Genomic DNA, 17686 nt, shown 5'->3' on the forward strand with positions numbered 1-17686 from the left:
GAATTGTGTTAACTTTTCTTTAATCGTAACTTATTAAATCCCCGTATAGAAGTTCACAGTTTTGACCAAGTGGGCTGAAGAGTTCATAAAGCTCAATTTATAGCATATTTAGGTGAACATTTATTTATTTATTAGTTTATAGTTTTGTCGAGAAGTAAAAAAAAATAACGAGTGCACTATCAACCTTAAAAACTATATCTTCTTGACCACCGGGGGGGCGGAAAGACAAAAAAGTTAACATGTGATACATGTGAGGTTGCTGTATACTGTATTAACCACCAAACTGGAATTTAAGATGTACTACAACACTTTAATGCACCAGTACAGGAATCCAATAATTAAATTAATTTGAGTCATTCATGAGGGACAGTTTTGCAGGGCTTATAGCATTTACCAATAACCAAAGAACACCATTTGTATTATTATTATTATTATTGGTACATCTTAAGGTAGGCCGATAACAGGTTCCAGCTAATGGTTTCGACTCTGGACACACATTTCAAAACAAACTGGGAGATCTGGTCACCATTAATATAGCCAGCTTATGTCTAACATGTAAACATTATAGCCAATATATTCAAGTCTATGTTGCTTAATTTACGTGAGTCAAATATTTCTTCTCTTTTTAGCTATGTCTCTACCATCTGACTTTAGTTGCAAACGTTTTGCCATCAGTTCGTAACTTTGCCAGTGTCTGATATTTTAAGCTAAACAATGGCTAAAAAGCTCTATGAAGCTTAGGAGCAGGATGGTTCTGCGTTCACCTGTAAAAAGTAACAAATAAAAAGACAAATATTTGATCCAACCAACATTTTAATGTCCGTCTGTATTGATAAATATATATTTTTTTTATTACTGGATTGAACTCATCTTCCTTCTTTTATGTGAAGAAACATTATATACATCATTTCACACTTCACCTTTAATAAAGTACTTCCTTTTGAATTGTTTATTTATGTGTAATGTGATGTTGCTCAACATCCCCTAAACAAAGTAACAAATTACAAGACAAAGATTTCATCCAAGCAAAATGTGAGTGTTCATCTCTGTATTGATAAATATATATTATTATTGTTTCTCAATTAAGCACATCTTCTTTTCAGATATTTCACTCACAAACAATAAAGCACTCCCCTTTTCATTTTCATCAATAGCCTACAGCCTCCTTACGTCATTTATGACTTGAATATAGTCTTAAAAAAAACTGATCAAAACATGATATCAGTTTTTCGTGGAGGCAGCTTTGCGAGATGCCCTGGTCCTCTTTTTATGAGAAGAGGGTGAAGATGGAGAAGAAGGAGGTGAGAGAGAGGATGGGGATGAGGAGTTCGAAGCAGAGGCGGAGTCAGGAGAAACTGAACGTCTTCTGGTGGGACTGCTGCTCGGGGAACCACGGGGTGAGGAGTAAGGTGACAGGGCCTGCAGCATACGGCCGCTCCGCTCCTGGATCGCATGCTGAACAAGACACACAAACTAAGTTATTTAATGAGGAAGAGTCTCTGATCCCCTCTGACACTATAGTATACTGATATTCACACACACACACCAGAACATAAATTATGTCTGAACGTGAATACCATCAGTTAAACTTTTCCAAGGTGTAAGTCATGTGCCTGAGTTATAAATAACTAAGAAAAGGTGTGTTGGGGAAACATCAACCAAATTTCCCTCTACCAATATCTTCACCATGTACCCCTGTGCAGATGTGTTTCCTTTAGATGTCAGAGGTATATACGCTTTCTTTACTGGCAACTCCATGATGGCAATACTTCAAGACATGAATTCTTACTTATCCAAATAATAATTTTAATACACAACTATGACCTCAGATTAAAAGGTTCTACAACTGTTAAAGTGTGATTAATGTATGAATGTAAATTCAAAGGTAAACTTGCCCAGGCTCCATCAGGTCCAAAAAGCTCTAAAAAGTTTCCAATGAATTCTCGGGACTTTTCTTCCCACTTATGGATCAGGTCCTGACTCTTCTCTTCCACTCTGTAAACAAAGTGTTTGGACTTTTCCTCCACTGTACGGACTGTCTCTTTCATTTTGTCCACCTGGTTTTGGAGTCGGTACTTCTTGTCCTGTTGGTAAAAGACAAAGCAAGTGGCCATCAGCAAATTACTCTGTGTGTTTATGAGCATTCTTTGATTTTCACACGGGTGCAAGATAATGTTTACTGACATTAATGAATCCAACGTTGAGTTCTCTGGCCGTGTAGCCTCTCTGCAGGTTGCGTCGGACATAGATGTCATAGTCTCGAACAATGCGGGTGATCAGATCAGATGTGGAGATGCCTTCTGTCCTCTGAGTGGCCACAAACATCCCTGACAATAAGAGCATAAATGATCATGAACTCACTAAAATGACAAACCTTATATTCAATATTTGCATGATCATTGACATCTTCACCTGCTTCCTTGATATGTTTGTAAACGTCCTCTGATCCAGCAGAAGTGTAGGGGATATCATCGTGGGCCACAAAGTCGATCTGTGAGTTTAACATTTCAGTGTTCAGATTTATGGAACTCCAGATATCAGAAAAAAAGCTAAATGCCGAGTGAGTGTGTGACCTTTGACCTTGTGTTTCTTTAGGAACTCTGTGGTAAGCGTCCAAGGAGCGTCCCGCACCACCTCATCGACATAGCGACAGTGCGTAAGAGCGTCGTAGCGTTCATCCTCTGTCATCACTGTATAGCCTTTAAACTTGTGAGTGAGTTCATCACTGCAGACTGAGGACACAGAGACAGAGCGGGCCTGTTATTCAGGCATGATTTAGTCTGAGTTAATATGGAATAAAATAGCCTTGTATGTAGACCACTGGGCTATGAATGTTGGTTTGTAGGGAGTTTTAAAGAAGTCATCTATGATAAGGCAGAAAAAAACCCATCATTCATCCGGGGTCGTGCTCCGAGACACCATCTTTCACCCGCCTACAATGCTGTTTTGAATTCTCTCTCATAACAGCCCAGTCCCACCTTTGTGACCCACAGAGGACCGGGGGTGTTCACGACTCGAAGCTCAGCTAACGACTTTCATGTGAGAGGTGAAACGTCTTCAAGATCTCCAACCATGTCCAGTTGCCCTATGGACCAAGCCCTTAAATGTAGTTACAATACTGGAGCTAAAGGGCCATCAGTGTGTTTGTGTCCTATAGCTTTAGCACTATTGGCTTTGAATTAGCGAATTGAATTAATAAAGAATCACAAAAAATAACTCAAGATGCCATGCCAAACTCATCTCAACTTTTTCAGCAAAAACACTAAAATGCCCCTAAATAAGTGAAGTGCCGGATTTATTCATTCTCTGTAAACTGCAGTTTCTCCTCTAGTCACATTTCATCCTATATAACCTCTTTTTTTCTGCTGTCTAACTTTATCCTTCAGCTATCTTCTTCTTTTTCTTTTATCCCACGGTCAACTTCTTCTTTTTTCATTAAGTGAAGAGTCGATTAGCTAAATATGCTAATGGAGACAGTTTGATTTTCATTCAGTCAAAATATGGATATGTGGTAGCACATTGTATCACATTCAGGTCTACGCTACATCGTCCTAATCAAGATTTTGTCCCACCCCTAATAAACAGAAAGAGACTGCCCTGGAAAGCATTGCCCACAGTATATGGTGTGTTTGTATTATTAGAAGATCAGTTCACTTGAACTGCACATCATTAGTACGTCAGTTTCAGGGTAACTTTCAAATTAGTATTCATGTTCAACTCATGATTGCTTTTTTTTTTAAATTCAAACACAATCCAACTTTTCTGTTGTGTTTCTAGTTTGCGAGTGAGATCTACATTTTACCTCCTACTATCAGGTGTGTGTTTGGGAACACATTCTTGGCTTGCATTAGAGCTCGAGCATGGCCTGAATGGAAAAGATCAAATATCCCATCTGCGTAGACTCGCACGGGGCGATGAGCTGCAAGATAAGAAATAAGAGAACATGTGTTTCACAAAACCACAGCGTTGTTGTTTACAGAGATGTTATAATATGATATATTGAGGCTTAAGAAAAGATCTGATAAGCTTTTATAGTGTTGCTGAATGTTTGGTTTCAATGACGTCACACATTCCTGGAGAAGCAATAATAATAATAATAATAATAATAGCAACCACATAATCAGACTAATGAGTAGCAATAAAGAAACTTTGAACTGATACTTGAATCACTTTTTTACAGCTGATATCAGCTCATACTAAGAAGCTGCAGTTAATAATTCTCCCACGCTCTCCCCTTGTTCATGTTCTGCCATTCGTCGACATAACCAGAAAAAATAAAAAAAATGATTCAGACCTGGAGTTCCCCTCCTTGCTTGTGCGATGGTCAACTTATCGTGAGGAACCTCTGATTCACAGCCCGCCGACTTGGCGAAAGGAGCCGGCTCCTTCAGAGCCTGAACATAGAGACAATAAGACAAATAAAAGATAACATGTTATATTTGATCACATCTTGATTTATTCCCTCAGTCAATCTTCTCGAACCATTGTTTAATTCTATTCAGCAAGTGTTTCGTGACAGGAAACATTCAAGGTAACATAAAAGCTTCAGTACACTCCTTGGCACAATAAGAAAGTTTTACCTAATGTGCATTTATTTAGTGTTGGAGGTAAATCAATCCAGCAAGACATCATACAACAGCAGCGTTGTAACAGAATGGGGAATTGAAACACTGTAAAAATAACAGAGCGATTATAGGTTTATTTTTGAACAGAGCGAGCTCTTATTTAGTCTTGTACATATTAGTCTTTAATTATTGTTTTTTTAATAATTGTTATTATTTAATGTTTACATTGTACAGAGAGAGCACAGTCTACCAAAGTTAAAGTGTGTTAAACATACCTGGTCAATAAAGCTGATTCTGACTCTGTGTTTTTATTGGCACTCTGTCTTTATTAAATCTATCACTTAAACAAAGTAAAAAAAAATAAAACAAAAAAAAACTGCATTAATGTCAGAGACATAATGAATGAAGAAGAAAATACATGAAACAAAATAGAAGAAGCAGACATTCAAAGAGAAGACACACATTGTCTTGTGTGTAGGTGGCTGTTTCACATAATTAAAAAAAAAAAAAAAAAAGTCTGCCACATTGGATTAAACTGAAAGTGTTTTGCAGATTGGAACTCCTCCCTGGATTTAGCATGATGGGAAAATTATTATCAAAGCCAGATAAGGTTTGATTATATCTTCAGCACTGATGAAAATAATGTCAGCGCTCTGAAGACATCAGCGTCTCAGCATGTAATGGACTTTGTGTTGTGTGTACATAGAAATACACAGCTTTATCTGCTGTGATGCAAGATATCCTTTGAACTCTGAAAATGTACAAATGTCTGTGGGTTCTTTGACTGTCACACAATATAAGCTCATCAAGTTTAAATGCTTCAATTGTATCTGAAAGAGATCAATATCTGTGAATGAAGATTTGTTTGTGTGTTGTTCCATGCTTCGTTGACATTTCCTCTCTTAGACCTCACTGTTAACCCTTTATTTCCCACTTTACACCCACACACAAAGTCAGCAGACGGTACACACAGTTTCAAACGTGTTCAAAATAAGCAAACAGTGTATGAAATATGAACCTGCATCTTATGTGCTCAACATGAACAATTATTTCTAAGATTCACAACATGAACTCAAAGCTAAGAAAGTTTTAATTTGTGGTTAATTTATTCTGAGATTAAAAATTGTTCTCTATGAAAGACATGATTCATGACTGCATTGTGTAACTTTCCACTCCCAGAGACAAATCCAACAACTAGAAGGAGAGTTATAAAAACAACATGAAAGTCTGACAGACTTCTCCGATACCTTCACAAAAAAGGTTTAAAAAGAATAAATTCATTGTGGGGAATAAACTCATGTAACAGAGCCGGACTCACCCTGCGGGTGCCTCCTCTCTGCCTCTGAGGAGCCTGTTGCTGCTGAGCGTTGCTGCCTCGGCCTCGTCTCCGTCCAGCCATCCTATAGATGTTCTGCTTTCCCGTCTTCTAACAACACTGCAGCACCTGCCTGCGATCTCTAACGCCGAGTGTGTTTGTAAGTATACATCCCATCAGACTGCCTGACCCTGATGACGGCAGAACGTAGTGAGCAAAGTTCAAGCCACTGTGGTAATCGTATTCACTCATGTAGATTGTCTGGTCATCGATTGGACCTCTTCTAAGATACAAGGAAGCTTTAGTTAAAATAGTTTGAACTGTTAATTTAAGTTATCTCTAAAATCTACACGTGCAAGTCATGTTAGAAGAAGTAAATGTAAAAACTGAATATTTCTCATGAGAGTAGAGGCTTCTAACAGTAAATCATATTAACTAAGAAATGTGAAAAGGTCATTTATGTAGGTGACACGAGGTGTTATACTTTCAGCCTTTGGAAGCAAACACAAAAGCACGTTCAGACATTTCACAAAGCTGTCACCCTCAGAGCTATGCTGCAGATTATGTAATTTCCGTTAGTGCAACAGTTCATGTACATATTGAAATCAATGGCTGGCATGCCCTGCTTGCTGGTTAGTAAATCCAGCTTCTGATGCCACCTACTTTACTAAAGAGGTGCTTTACAATGGAGCAGTGTGAAGGCAGTTTGACTGGAGGAGGACATACTGAAGAAAATGACAAAAAGCGTGTTGTACTGATTGTCGAGGAAATTATCAAGACTTAATACACAGTGTGATGCTCGAACACAACTGGACACTTCCAAAGACTCTGCATATATTCAAAAAGATATTATCACTAACCAGGGTCGTGTCACAATGACCCACTTGCAATAATATGTGACGTCTTGGAGCAAACAACAAGTTTTCCCGAACATCCTTGCAGATATCAGGAAGAACTGATGAGACTCTCCAAGCTGTCCTCGGTTTCTACACAAAGCTGAACTGTCTGACATCAGCAACAGTGAATTAACATTACACATTCATTTCAGAAATTCCACCACATTGATTTTCTTGAAAACATAGAACACGTTAAATGCAAGAGCACTTTGTTTTTATTCAGAAATAAACTTTAAGGAGCATAAGCCACTAACAGCTAAAGTTGTGCTGGTGTGTTGCTTTAATGTTTGATGTTACTCATTTTGTCGGCCCATGTGTGATTCAAAACACACTTGACTTTTCCTCTTACTCCTCCTGATGTTTTTTTTTTATTCTGGGCAAAGGTCAAGGATTGGATCAATGGTCATGAAATGGGCCACTTACATGCATGCCCCTCTCCATAATAAAAGCTCATTTATAGTGTCATCAGTGCCACCCTCAGGTCAAATTTTGAAACTGTCTACTACTTTATGGGTCAATGAGCAAATACCTGCAAACAAGATTCCTGTTAGTCAGAATTGTTGATTTTTAGAGTCAGTTTGAAAATTCAGTTGCAGTGCTTTAGAGTAACACTTTCCTAACATTACAGAGTTGCATGTTCCTGTCACAGTTCAGTCTTAAACTGTGTGTACTGTCTTTTCTCCCAGCATGCTTTGTAGATTAAATCTGTTGTTTGTAGGTTCCTCATCTAAAAGACAACTGAAGTTTTTCATAATCCTCCCATCAAAAGACATAAACGTCAATGGAAGAACATTCCTTATGTCCTCGTAGATCGGTCAGTAAAACTGAAATTGAATCCTGTCTTCAGTTTCCCCTCGCTCACACAACAATCGGACTGTCTTCCTCTGGAAAAGGTTGTTTGTGTGGTTTAACGGTTCCTAATGTTTAGGTCTGTTACAGAGCCTGACTGAATTGTAATCTTGTTTTATTTTCTGCAAAACCAAACAATTCTTGGAAATGCTCATAAGACCTTCAAATGTTTCACTTTCGCATGGTTTCTTTGCACTTGACCAAAATAAGGTCCCAGGTTGTTATTCAAGTCAAGTTTCATGGAAAGGGAAAACGGTTGAAGAACCGGTCGGAGAAGACTGGAATCAGGAGCGACTTCACAGGAATGTTTCACCTGTGAACACAATGACCTGGGGCAAGGGGTGGGGCTATCCTGCTGAGAGTGTGCAGGGTGGAAGGACTGCTTGTCTATTCCTCCCGTGACTTCCTGAAGTGAACACTGACTAAATATGTGGCGTCACAAACACCAGACCACCTGTTACATTGTGGACTTTTGACAAAAACATCTACTTCAACAAAGGTGAGGCTCTGATCACACTGAAGACGTGTCGTACTTTGCTTTTGTCATTTGTTAGGTTTAATATGCCAACAAAAAAAAACAAAAAAACTGAACATGTTCCAGTCAGTAAACATGAGGAGTCTCCTGTAACAGGAGAGTTTAGTCCAGCCGATTTCTGCAGATTTCAGTTTCACTTATAATCCCCATGTCATTGGTTGGGATTACTGCTTGTGGGTGGAGCGAGAATCAGATTTTCAGCCTGCATGTTTCCTAAATGGCACTAAAATTGGAAGAGTTTTTTCCCCACATATTCACAACAGGGGTTCATCGCACTGGAAGGTAAGTGGGAGAGAAACTGCTTCTTTTCTTTCTTTTTGTCCAGAGGGTCAATGTTGTGCTGTTGAACATGTGATTGGAAGGAAATTAATTCAGACTGATGTCATTTTCTGAAATGTCCTCTCTCTGGTAACTCTGCTTACAGATTATTTCCACGCGCTGGTGTGAAGCATGTTCCTGTGGCAATATCTAGCACTCCTCCCACTGATAACTGTTCACATATGTAAAGGTAAGCCTGAATCTTAACACTCTCAAAACTGCATGTACACAAACGCTGACACAGTCACTGCTGTCAGTAAGTGTGTAGCTGCTGTTCTCCTGAGAAAAAGCTTCGTCAAGCAACATTTGAGGAACTGAAATTTTGTGGGAAATCTAACACATCTGAACAAACAGCCTTCAGCGTGGTTCGAAAAAAGCCACTGACACTTCTTAAACACATACAGGCGTCTCAGCTGACGGAGTCATGATACTATTATGCAATTGAATTTTAAAGAATTAAGTTAGGGGCAAGAAACTCCAAACAAAAACTGATTATCAGAGAGGAACTCAATTTATAAGTTAATTTGTGAGCTGAACAGCAAGAAAAGATTCAACTAAAAATCATTTTAAAGATTCCTCAGTGGGCTTTTTAACTCATTCCTTACTGTAAATTGTTTCTCAGTTATTTCTGTGATTGACACACAGAGATCTAACTTTTACCGGCTGAGTTATTTTTATTATTACGCTTCAGAGAAAAATGACACACACCCAACATGACGTCTTCCTTAGACATCACTCATTACAAGTGCATGCGTTCGTGACAGCTCCATACAAGGAGGTGATAACAGAACAATTGGCTTGTCCATAAACATAGCTACTCCTTTCTGTAAGTTGTATCATGATGTGTCAGTGATTCGCTGATTTGAAGTGTCTACATTTTGCATTAAGGGTTGACGGACTGCTATCAGGGTTAAAGCGTGTATGTTGGTTTCACTCAGATGATTTAGCAACTCATAAGATTGCTAAATCATCTGTTTTCCCAGTCAAACGTGTTCATAATGTGTTCTTGTAGTGGGCGAAGCTGCGTTTGAAACAGTCTGAATGTAGCAGTGCTAAATACTTTCACTCTGACTCATATGGAAGTATAATGTCATCAACGCTGGCAGAAACTGCAGGTGACCCAACACCAAACATTTAAGCTTATGAAACCGTTCTTAAAGAATGTTTTTGAACCCTGACATCCTGCCTCGAGGACTCGAGCCTCTCTACGTTCGAGCTGTCATAGCCCCAGTTGTAATGTCTTATATGTGGCTTTTTTCTCTCTCTCTCCTACCAAAACACACCTATTTGTCTCATCCTTCTTTTTTCCTCACCATCACTTCCAGCTCAGAGTTGTGATGAATTCACAGACCTTGATCTCGCTCACGCAATCATCGGAACGAGCCTCAAAATCAGGCTGCTGCTGTTCACCAGGGAAAATGCCACTTGTGGAAGACTCCTGTCCCACACCAACCTGACCGCCCAGCCTCAGTTCAACCTTTCCAAGCCCACCACCTTTATCATTCACGGATATCGACCCACGGGGTCTCCACCAATGTGGTTGGGGACATTGTGTGACATGCTGCTGCAGAGGGAGGACATTAATCTGATAGTGGTGGACTGGAACCACGGAGCCGCTAATGTGAATTATTTCAAGGCAGTGGAGAACACACACAAGGCGGCGGACAACCTCACTGCTTTCGTTGAACTGATGCAGGTAAGACTAACCTGAACCTACTCATGACCATCCCTGCTGTGCCTGGAGAGATAGGAGGGGCAGTGTATTTCATGATATATACAATATGTTCATATTAAACAAGATGACAGATACGATATATAATATCAGGCATAGTGATTCTGAATTGCAAGAGGATGATATGACATGTCACAACACTTGATTAACTACAGAATACAAAATGGCCCAAAGAAGATAAAGCACAGGATTCAAATATTTATCCACTAAAATGTGGTGTCAGTTTTTACCTCTTTTAATGCTTCATCCTTTACAGTCTTTTCACCGTTGTCCCCACATTATACTGCTGTCTTCCTCTTCTTCTTTCATCACATGGTCAACTTCTTCTTTGCTCATTTATCTGATCTGTTCATTCAACCCTCATTCATGTGGAAAGCCCCACCATGAGGAGCCATGAAGAAGTGACTCAAATTTCTCCGGGGTGCTGTGTTGTTTTGTTTTTAGTTTTTTTAAACAATCAAATTATTGATATTTGTCACAAATGAGTTGAATCACACGAGTCAGGTTGAGGATATACTGACGTGTCAATATTTTGTCCCACCTCCACTGGATAGTGCCTGTGTTATTTGTAACAAGACTATAATGTCTTCTTTCAGAAACAAGGTGCCAATCTGAGCTCCATCCACATGATCGGGATCAGCCTCGGGGCTCATGTATCAGGATTTGTGGGCGCTAACTTGATGGGGTCAGTTGGAAGAATTACAGGTAAGATTCAGTTAAAGTATCAGGGGCCATATTACATATACAAAAAATAAATTATAAGGAAACTCTTAGAAACATTCTTCGAATCCTTATTAGGGTTAAAGTAATTCACAGAGCATCTAAAGAGAGCTCCAAGGTGAGAAACAGTAAGGAAGAAAACACTGAATGAAGACTGTTATTATTGAATCCTAGTTGGGCTGAAAAGAAATTTGTCAAGCAGAGCAAAGTGAGACTTTCAGTGCAAAGTGAGACATGCTGAGTCCCTCTGAATGTGGTTTACTCCACAGGTGCATCCAATCACTGATAAAAGCCTCTTCACAAGCTGATAACTATCAGCGTGAAGTGACTGTTCAAAGTAAATAATCGCAGGTTACAAGGTGTAACCATAGTTCTCTGAGTAAAGAGACTATCTGGAATATGAAGTGGAGATACAGTCTCAATATAATAGAGAACAGATTCAGAACAGGCTAATGCCCTCTACTCTGGCCGTAAACATTGTCGGAGTTTAATGCCAAAAAGCTTTAATACATCCAAATAAATTAAGTTCTACTAAATGAATTTCCCCAAATCTGTTTCTTCACCCTCCAATGGTAAAGCAGCTCTGAGCGTACGGTCATTTAAACCACATACAAAGAAGCAAGCATGTAAGGATATGTGTGGAGATCTGATCTGATTGTTTATATGGTTACACAACCTGAGGCAGGGACAAACATTTTCATCGTCAGGTTATAAACTTTACAGTTTCAATCAAGACGCTTATCAAGGAGTTTTTATGAGTGTTGTGACACTTAAATGAACCTTATTCCGAGACATGTTGAGAAATATTTAACAGAGCGGAATCATCTCTGCATGTATAAAGGATTTTGTTTGAGGTTTTGTCGTCTGGGCCGGAGTCACTATGAAAGATTCAAACAGTCAACCTGCAGCCTCCGTGTCGGGTTTGTAGAGAGAAGACAGAACAACAGATATTTAGCTCAGCACTGCTGGACAGGACGATATAAACACTGAAATAGAAAAGGAAACACCAATACATAAAACAGCACACACCTGACATGTTGCCATCAAAATGCTTCTGTGAAAGAAAAATGTAGTAAAAATATTTACAATAAAACAACATTTTCAATGTGTAAAAGCTCAACAGTCAGCTTATGTTTGTAATAAAGTAGAAGCTCCACTGACGTGTTCTGATGTTTGCAGCTCTGGATCCTGCTGGGCCTCAGTTCACCGGCACCTCTCAAGACGAACGCCTGGACTCCACAGACGCCGTGTTTGTGGATGTGCTGCACACAGACATAGATGGTGAGTTCAAGTGGACATCTATATTAGCTATTTTAAAGTGTACAGATGTTTTAAATGAATAACATGTCTCTTTATCTTTGTGCTGTGCTGCCTGTTCACAGCTCTGGGCTTCAGAGAGCCTCTTGGTCACATTGATTTCTATGCTAATGGTGGAACTGACCAACCTGACTGCCCAAGGACAATATTATCTGGTAAAGACTTTTAAACTTAAGAACACAGACCTTCTTTCTGGAAAATGATTAGCTAATACATCTACATGTTTGGATTTCTTTCTGTGCAGGTGGCTCCTATTTTAAATGTGACCACCAGAGGTCAGTGTTCCTTTTCCTGGACTCTTTGAACCGGACCTGTACCAGCCGGGTTTTTCCCTGCTCCTCATACAAAGACTTTCTGGATGGGGAGTGCCTGAGCTGTGAGCGCTTTGGTGCTGCCGGATGCCCCGTTTTTGGTTTGTGAATATATCGCACCTTAAGCAAATACTCTTTTTAAGTGACGTCTCGGGCTTATTCCAATCATTTTTGCAAGCACACTAAGATGGCAACAGAGTTCAACACTATGATGATAGTTTTTGCCTTGATAAGAAAGCTGCAAAATTGGATTTGCGCAAATTTCAGCTTTTTTATTATGTGCTCAAAGATCCCAGTGGTTTTGCAATGGATGTGATCAATAAACCGGCCCATTTGCTTTTGCTGAATGTTACCTGCTTCTTTAACACATCAGCTTATCACACCTTTTTGTGAACATTTGACTTGGTCACATAGAAAATGTGCCAGTTTCCTTTTACAATTTCTGGACATTTTCAGCCATTTTTCGCATGTGTGAAAGGGTCTGTAGACAAAAATCTCAGTGACATAAATCTCAAAGAACAGTAGATAAAAATGTGTGTAAAAATCCTTCAAAATGAATCCTGTACCCCTTTGTGTCTGTTTCACTCATATCCAGGTTACGATGTGACGAAGTGGAAAGACGTCTTGTTAAAGCTGCGCCAAACTAAAACCTACTTCACCACTAATGGAGTTTCTCCTTACTGCAGTAAGTAATCATCACAAACATTTTCTTCATAACCCCTTTAACTAGTTTTATTTCTACAGTTCATAAAAGACGTTATACCAGAGGCCTTTTTCATTAAATGTATAGCTTGACAGTATGATAGTCATCATTTTTAGTATTGTTTAAGGGAAAACAGAAAGGGCGACCACCTGCCGACACAAGTGAAAGAAGAGTTTAATAAAAGACTTACATTTTACTTTAGTCCAACTTCATCTAAAGTGCCTTATAAATGAGGGACTGTCCTGGTTGCATAGTTCATCATGAAGAAAAGGCAGTCGAAAGTGAGAGTCAGTCCAGTGTAATCTGGACAGTCATTGATACAGAGAAATGTTGTTTATTGATGGATAGCCCCTCGAGGTGAACCATCTCGTTTTTGGGGGGGTTATTCTTAAGCTATTCGACTTCTGCCCCCTGTTCTTGAAGAGCACCTGAGTCCTCTACATTTTTAAACAAATGCATCGCTTGTTTCTACCTTTTATCTCAAATTAAAAATTTATGAGGTTTAATTGAGCCAAAAAGTTGACGTTGGTGTTTGTAGGTGAAGTCGTCTTTTATCAGCTCGAGAAGAACTTGTCAGTTAACTTGAAGCTGGTGATTATACATTACTTCTTTACAAAACTGTATTTAATGTTCTTGCAGTGACAAACTACAGGGTGGATGTGATGATATGGAATGAGGAGGTGCGCTGGGGATACATTACTATCAAACTTCACGGTAACGGTGAAGAAGCTGTGGCAACCATCGACCAGTAAGAGTTCACTCAGCTACTCCTTTTTGAAGCAAACATTTCACCTCGACTTCTTTTTGTCCCGTGGTTATGCATGCTGTCTCAAACTAACATGTGTTTCACTTTTACTTTTAGTACAGCAACAAAGTTCAAGAAGTTCACAGAGACCAGGTTATTTGCTCATTTTGACAAAGACGTTAGTTTGGTGAAAAAAGTGTCTCTCACCTTCTCGACGGGGAATGTGTTCAAGCCTAAATATAAGCTCCGAGTTCTCCGAATCCGTCTCACACATCTGGAACGTAATGAGAGGTACGCAGCGAGTGGATTTTTAATGTCCTTAGATATATTTAACACACCCTTTAAAGCCGTTTTCTGTGTGACTGATCCCAGCTTTAGATTTAAAGTAATTTTGATTTTGTCCCTCACAGGTCTCTCTGTCGATACGACATCCTTCTTAAGGAGAATAAAGAGGTCACGTTTAGGCCGATTCCCTGTGAAGAATCCAATTTCTGAGGCTGAATCAGACACAAAGTGGAAAAAGAAACATTTCTTCTACTTTAAAAGACTCAGCTGGCTCCTCGGACCCTCCAGGATTGTGTCTGAGCAACACAGACTGCAAACACAGTGTATCAAATGTACAGACATGGCAGCAATGTGATCATTTATGATCAGATTAATCAATGAAATGCTTTATGATGTACATGTGTTTAAGAGGGAATATGTATGTTTATGTAATTGTTTGTGTCTCTATGATAAATGTTGCCCAAAAAGGGAATTTATCTGCATTTTACGTGGAGGGGAAATTATTTTTTAATACATGTTTTGAAAATGAATGATTCTAAATGAGATATGCTGACTTTGAAAATCAGTGATCGTTTTGGATCACTAGATCAACAGTGTTAGGTTTTAAAAGAACATTTTTTCGGTCTTTGCTGTTTTCAGTCTTTACATTTTTACAGGTCCCAGTTTAGAAAGACTGAGAGGACGATGTATGCTATAGGCTAAACATATTTCTGTCTCAAATTTCACTTCAAGACTGAAATTGTAGCCAACAAATATTCACCTTCTGTTAGTTTGAAAGGTGACTTTCTCTCTAAAGAAGGTCGTGCACTCTGTTCTCAGAGCTTCTCTGTTTAAGCTTCCTCCATCAAACAAGGCTTTTCAAAAATATATTTATTTGTATATTTGAATTCGTTATTTGTTATTAATAAAACCTCATCTCAACAATGGCTCAAATCTTTAACAAGCTCACAACGATCACGTCAACAATAAGAAGACAATCAAACGTCAACCTGTTGTGTGTTGAAATACACTAAAAGCCTCAAATATCACATGATCATGAACTAATCACAGCCATTATAAAGACATTATCATTAACAAATTACAGTCCACAAGACTGCAGATCATCTGCTGACTCTCACTTTTGTACTGCTGGGGATAACTCAGGAAAAACATGCAGTCCTCCTGACCTGTCTGTTTGACAGTCGGGACAAAAATCCATAATGACGTCAAGATGTCATCAAAAAGAAGCAGGAAGTCTTATCAACGTTTAGAAAAATATACCATTTGTAAAGATATTTGTACAACAGGAGTTCATCTTGTCGAATCCAGTCGAGTCTTCTTTGTTGATGGTGAGTTTCTTTATTTAGACATGTGCTTCTTCATGCGTTGAATCTCCATCTAAAACAAAAGAAATACAAAATAAAAGCATAGATGTCATTTTTTAGTAATTCTTTTTTCATTTTATTTGTTAGCTTGTCTCATTAGAAACAACTATAACATCAGGTCATTAGGCCATTGTAGGGAATGTGTTCATCCGTTACCTGTAAAGTCAAGCGGATCCTTTTCTCCTCATCAAGCTCGTTCATCAGCAGTTTAATTTCTTTGCTGGAAAAAAAGGAAAATGCTAAATGAGCACAGTACAAGGATGTGACCCTCGAGGCTGAGGCCGGTCGGGTTCAGAGAAAATCAGATTAAAGTAAAGGGAAAAAAAGCTGTACTTGTGCTGACTCTTCATCTGATCAAACTGGTCCCTCAGGTCTCTCAGCTCTGTCTGCAGTTGCTCCAGGTTCAGTGGAGTTTGCTTTACTGGATCTCTGCTGGGCTGGGGGTCAGAGTTCAGGCTGGGGGTCACTTTTGGATGTAACACAGCAGAGAGAGCCTTCGGCAGCAGAGAGGAGAACGACTGTGTGGGAACCATCTCGGGTACTGTGGCCTGTGAAGATTAAACTTGTATTTTAAGAATAAGGATCAACTTTATTGATCCCCAATGAGGAAAATTGTTGTTACAGCAGCTTAAAAACAGGAAATATAAACAGCATCAACAGCAAAATAAAGTTTAAATGTTTTTAGCTGCCAGTGCAAAAAAATCCAATATTTGAATGAACATTCAAAGTTTCTTTTGCACTTACAGGCAGTGCAGAACTATTGTAACTTGTTTCCTGAGGTTGTTCTTGAAGTGTTGGAGAATCTGGCTCTGGGTTCTTCTCTTTTCTTTCCTCCTCCATCATGAGTGTCACCTGGTCATGAACTATAGTTTCAGAACTGAGACCCCTTAAGAGTAAAACTTAAAGGTTTTTTTTTTTAATTTGTTCAAACAATTGTTAATGGGTTTCTCAGGGGTCGATAAAGACTGACGAGACACACACACACACACACACACTAAGATGTATCCTTTGAAATAGTATTGTACATGAAATAGTTGGCTTTATTAAAGGTCTCACTTTTGACAAGGCAAATAGCTCACTGTGGTTTAAGATTATTTTTTATTTTTTTTGTTGGGGGGGTGGGGGGGGGGCCTTAGGGTTGCCAATGAATTTTAAAGGGGGGCCCAGGTTGCCCTTGGTAACCACTTGATCTGCCTCTGGGGTGTGCATATGTACATTTTTTTGCCATTGGTCACTAACATTACAATACAGAAATAGATGTTAAAGTAGACTTGAGATAATGTGTATAAACCTTAAAAGAAACTTCTATCATTTTTTTTTATGTTTTATTAAAGAGATGAATTAGATTTTGCTGCAGCATGAACCAAGTTATTTATTAAAATGACTTATTCATCCACAGGTTCCATGTTTAAGAGTGTGCTAAAGCGTCTTGCTTTTGTTGTGTGTGTTAAAGCAGCTTCAAAAGTTATATTGATCCCAAGGACAAACAGGACACAAACAGACCACACACTCTTTTCTAACAGTGAGCTAAGTTTAACAGATAAGTTTTGTATTTGAGTGAATGATAAATCTGTTATCACAAGGATATACTTTCCAGGGTCTGCAGCTCTGACTTTAACCTCTCATCTGCACCATGAGCTGCCTGCTCATTCAGCTTCTCTGCGATCGACACGATTGAATCAAACTCTTCAGTGTCTTTGACAGAAAGAAAGACATATTAACACACACCTCAAAGAAATTCAAGATGTCAGTGATCACTATAAAGAGATAAGGCAATTGTATTTGTAATTACCCTACACATCTTTGTGAATCTAAATCCTACATTAACTTTCAGTCTTTTCAACATGCAGCATTCAAGCTTGGTAGTGTTTCAAAATATATTTGTCAAGGCTTACCAGGAACGAGGGTAGAGCTATAGCTGCCCATCGCGTGAGCGAGGAATACAAGTGCAGGGAGACAAAGACAGACAAACCTGCAGAGTCTTTAGATCTACATCTACAAACAACAGATTGAAGTCAGTGTCAACAAAGA

At 39.0% G+C, this 17686-nt stretch overlaps 3 protein-coding genes across 5 annotated transcripts; 1 reads left to right on the forward strand and 2 right to left on the reverse strand.

The window, feature by feature from the left end:
* Window positions 1-1033: 1033 nt before the first annotated feature.
* Window positions 1034-10465, reverse strand: LOC306831608 (choline-phosphate cytidylyltransferase B-like). Its single transcript, XM_079355788.1, has 9 exons — window positions 10441-10465; window positions 5884-6071; window positions 4295-4394; window positions 3803-3919; window positions 2581-2732; window positions 2413-2491; window positions 2185-2327; window positions 1896-2084; window positions 1034-1455 (listed from the first exon to the last, which is right to left on the reverse strand). The coding sequence occupies exons 2-9, from the start codon at window positions 5962-5964 to the stop codon at window positions 1222-1224; spliced, it is 1095 nt and encodes a 364-aa protein (XP_079211914.1). The 5' UTR covers window positions 5965-6071; window positions 10441-10465; the 3' UTR covers window positions 1034-1221.
* LOC306831607 (lipase member H-like) lies at window positions 7848-15215 on the forward strand. 2 transcript variants are annotated; one of them, XM_079355786.1, is made up of 11 exons: window positions 7848-8124; window positions 8585-8668; window positions 9804-10174; window positions 10807-10915; window positions 12110-12211; window positions 12313-12402; window positions 12492-12659; window positions 13154-13243; window positions 13901-14009; window positions 14124-14297; window positions 14417-15215. In XM_079355786.1, exons 2-11 carry the CDS (start codon window positions 8611-8613, stop codon window positions 14499-14501), a joined length of 1356 nt encoding a protein of 451 aa, XP_079211912.1. In that variant the 5' UTR covers window positions 7848-8124; window positions 8585-8610; the 3' UTR covers window positions 14502-15215. The 2 variants fall into 2 exon arrangements, with proteins under 2 accessions (XP_079211912.1, XP_079211913.1); XM_079355787.1 differs by lacking the exon at window positions 7848-8124 and adding an exon at window positions 8230-8442.
* LOC306831609 (SH3 domain-containing kinase-binding protein 1) lies at window positions 15145-17318 on the reverse strand. Of its 2 annotated transcripts, XM_079355790.1 has the most exons (5): window positions 17246-17318; window positions 16400-16507; window positions 15989-16203; window positions 15812-15875; window positions 15145-15668 (listed from the first exon to the last, which is right to left on the reverse strand). In XM_079355790.1, exons 2-5 carry the CDS (start codon window positions 16496-16498, stop codon window positions 15630-15632), a joined length of 417 nt encoding a protein of 138 aa, XP_079211916.1. In that variant the 5' UTR covers window positions 16499-16507; window positions 17246-17318; the 3' UTR covers window positions 15145-15629. The 2 variants fall into 2 exon arrangements, with proteins under 2 accessions (XP_079211916.1, XP_079211915.1); XM_079355789.1 differs by having other exon boundaries at window positions 16400-17256.
* Window positions 17319-17686: the final 368 nt, after the last annotated feature.

Source organism: Symphodus melops, assembly GCF_947650265.1.
Source record: "Symphodus melops genome assembly, chromosome: 11".
NCBI classification, from domain to species: Eukaryota; Metazoa; Chordata; class Actinopteri; order Labriformes; family Labridae; genus Symphodus; species Symphodus melops.

Coding starts and splice junctions, on each gene's coding strand:
- LOC306831608 (XM_079355788.1), bottom strand. CDS start 5,964: ATGGCTGGACGGAGACGAGGCCGAGGCAGCAACGCTCAGCAGCAACAG. Junction 2,733..3,802: donor CACACACCTGATAGTAGGAG/GTAAAATGTAGA, acceptor CTGTGTCCTCAG/TCTGCAGTGATGAACTCACT. Junction 2,085..2,184: donor TCAACGTTGGATTCATTAAT/GTCAGTAAACAT, acceptor TTTTACCAACAG/GACAAGAAGTACCGACTCCA.
- LOC306831607 (XM_079355786.1), top strand. CDS start 8,611: ATGTTCCTGTGGCAATATCTAGCACTCCTCCCACTGATAACTGTTCAC. Junction 13,244..13,900: donor TGGAGTTTCTCCTTACTGCA/GTAAGTAATCAT, acceptor ATGTTCTTGCAG/TGACAAACTACAGGGTGGAT. Junction 14,010..14,123: donor GCTGTGGCAACCATCGACCA/GTAAGAGTTCAC, acceptor TTTTACTTTTAG/TACAGCAACAAAGTTCAAGA.
- LOC306831609 (XM_079355790.1), bottom strand. CDS start 16,498: ATGATGGAGGAGGAAAGAAAAGAGAAGAACCCAGAGCCAGATTCTCCA. Junction 16,204..16,399: donor ACAATAGTTCTGCACTGCCT/GTAAGTGCAAAA, acceptor TAATCTTCACAG/GCCACAGTACCCGAGATGGT. Junction 15,876..15,988: donor CAGATGAAGAGTCAGCACAA/GTACAGCTTTTT, acceptor CTTTTTTTCCAG/CAAAGAAATTAAACTGCTGA.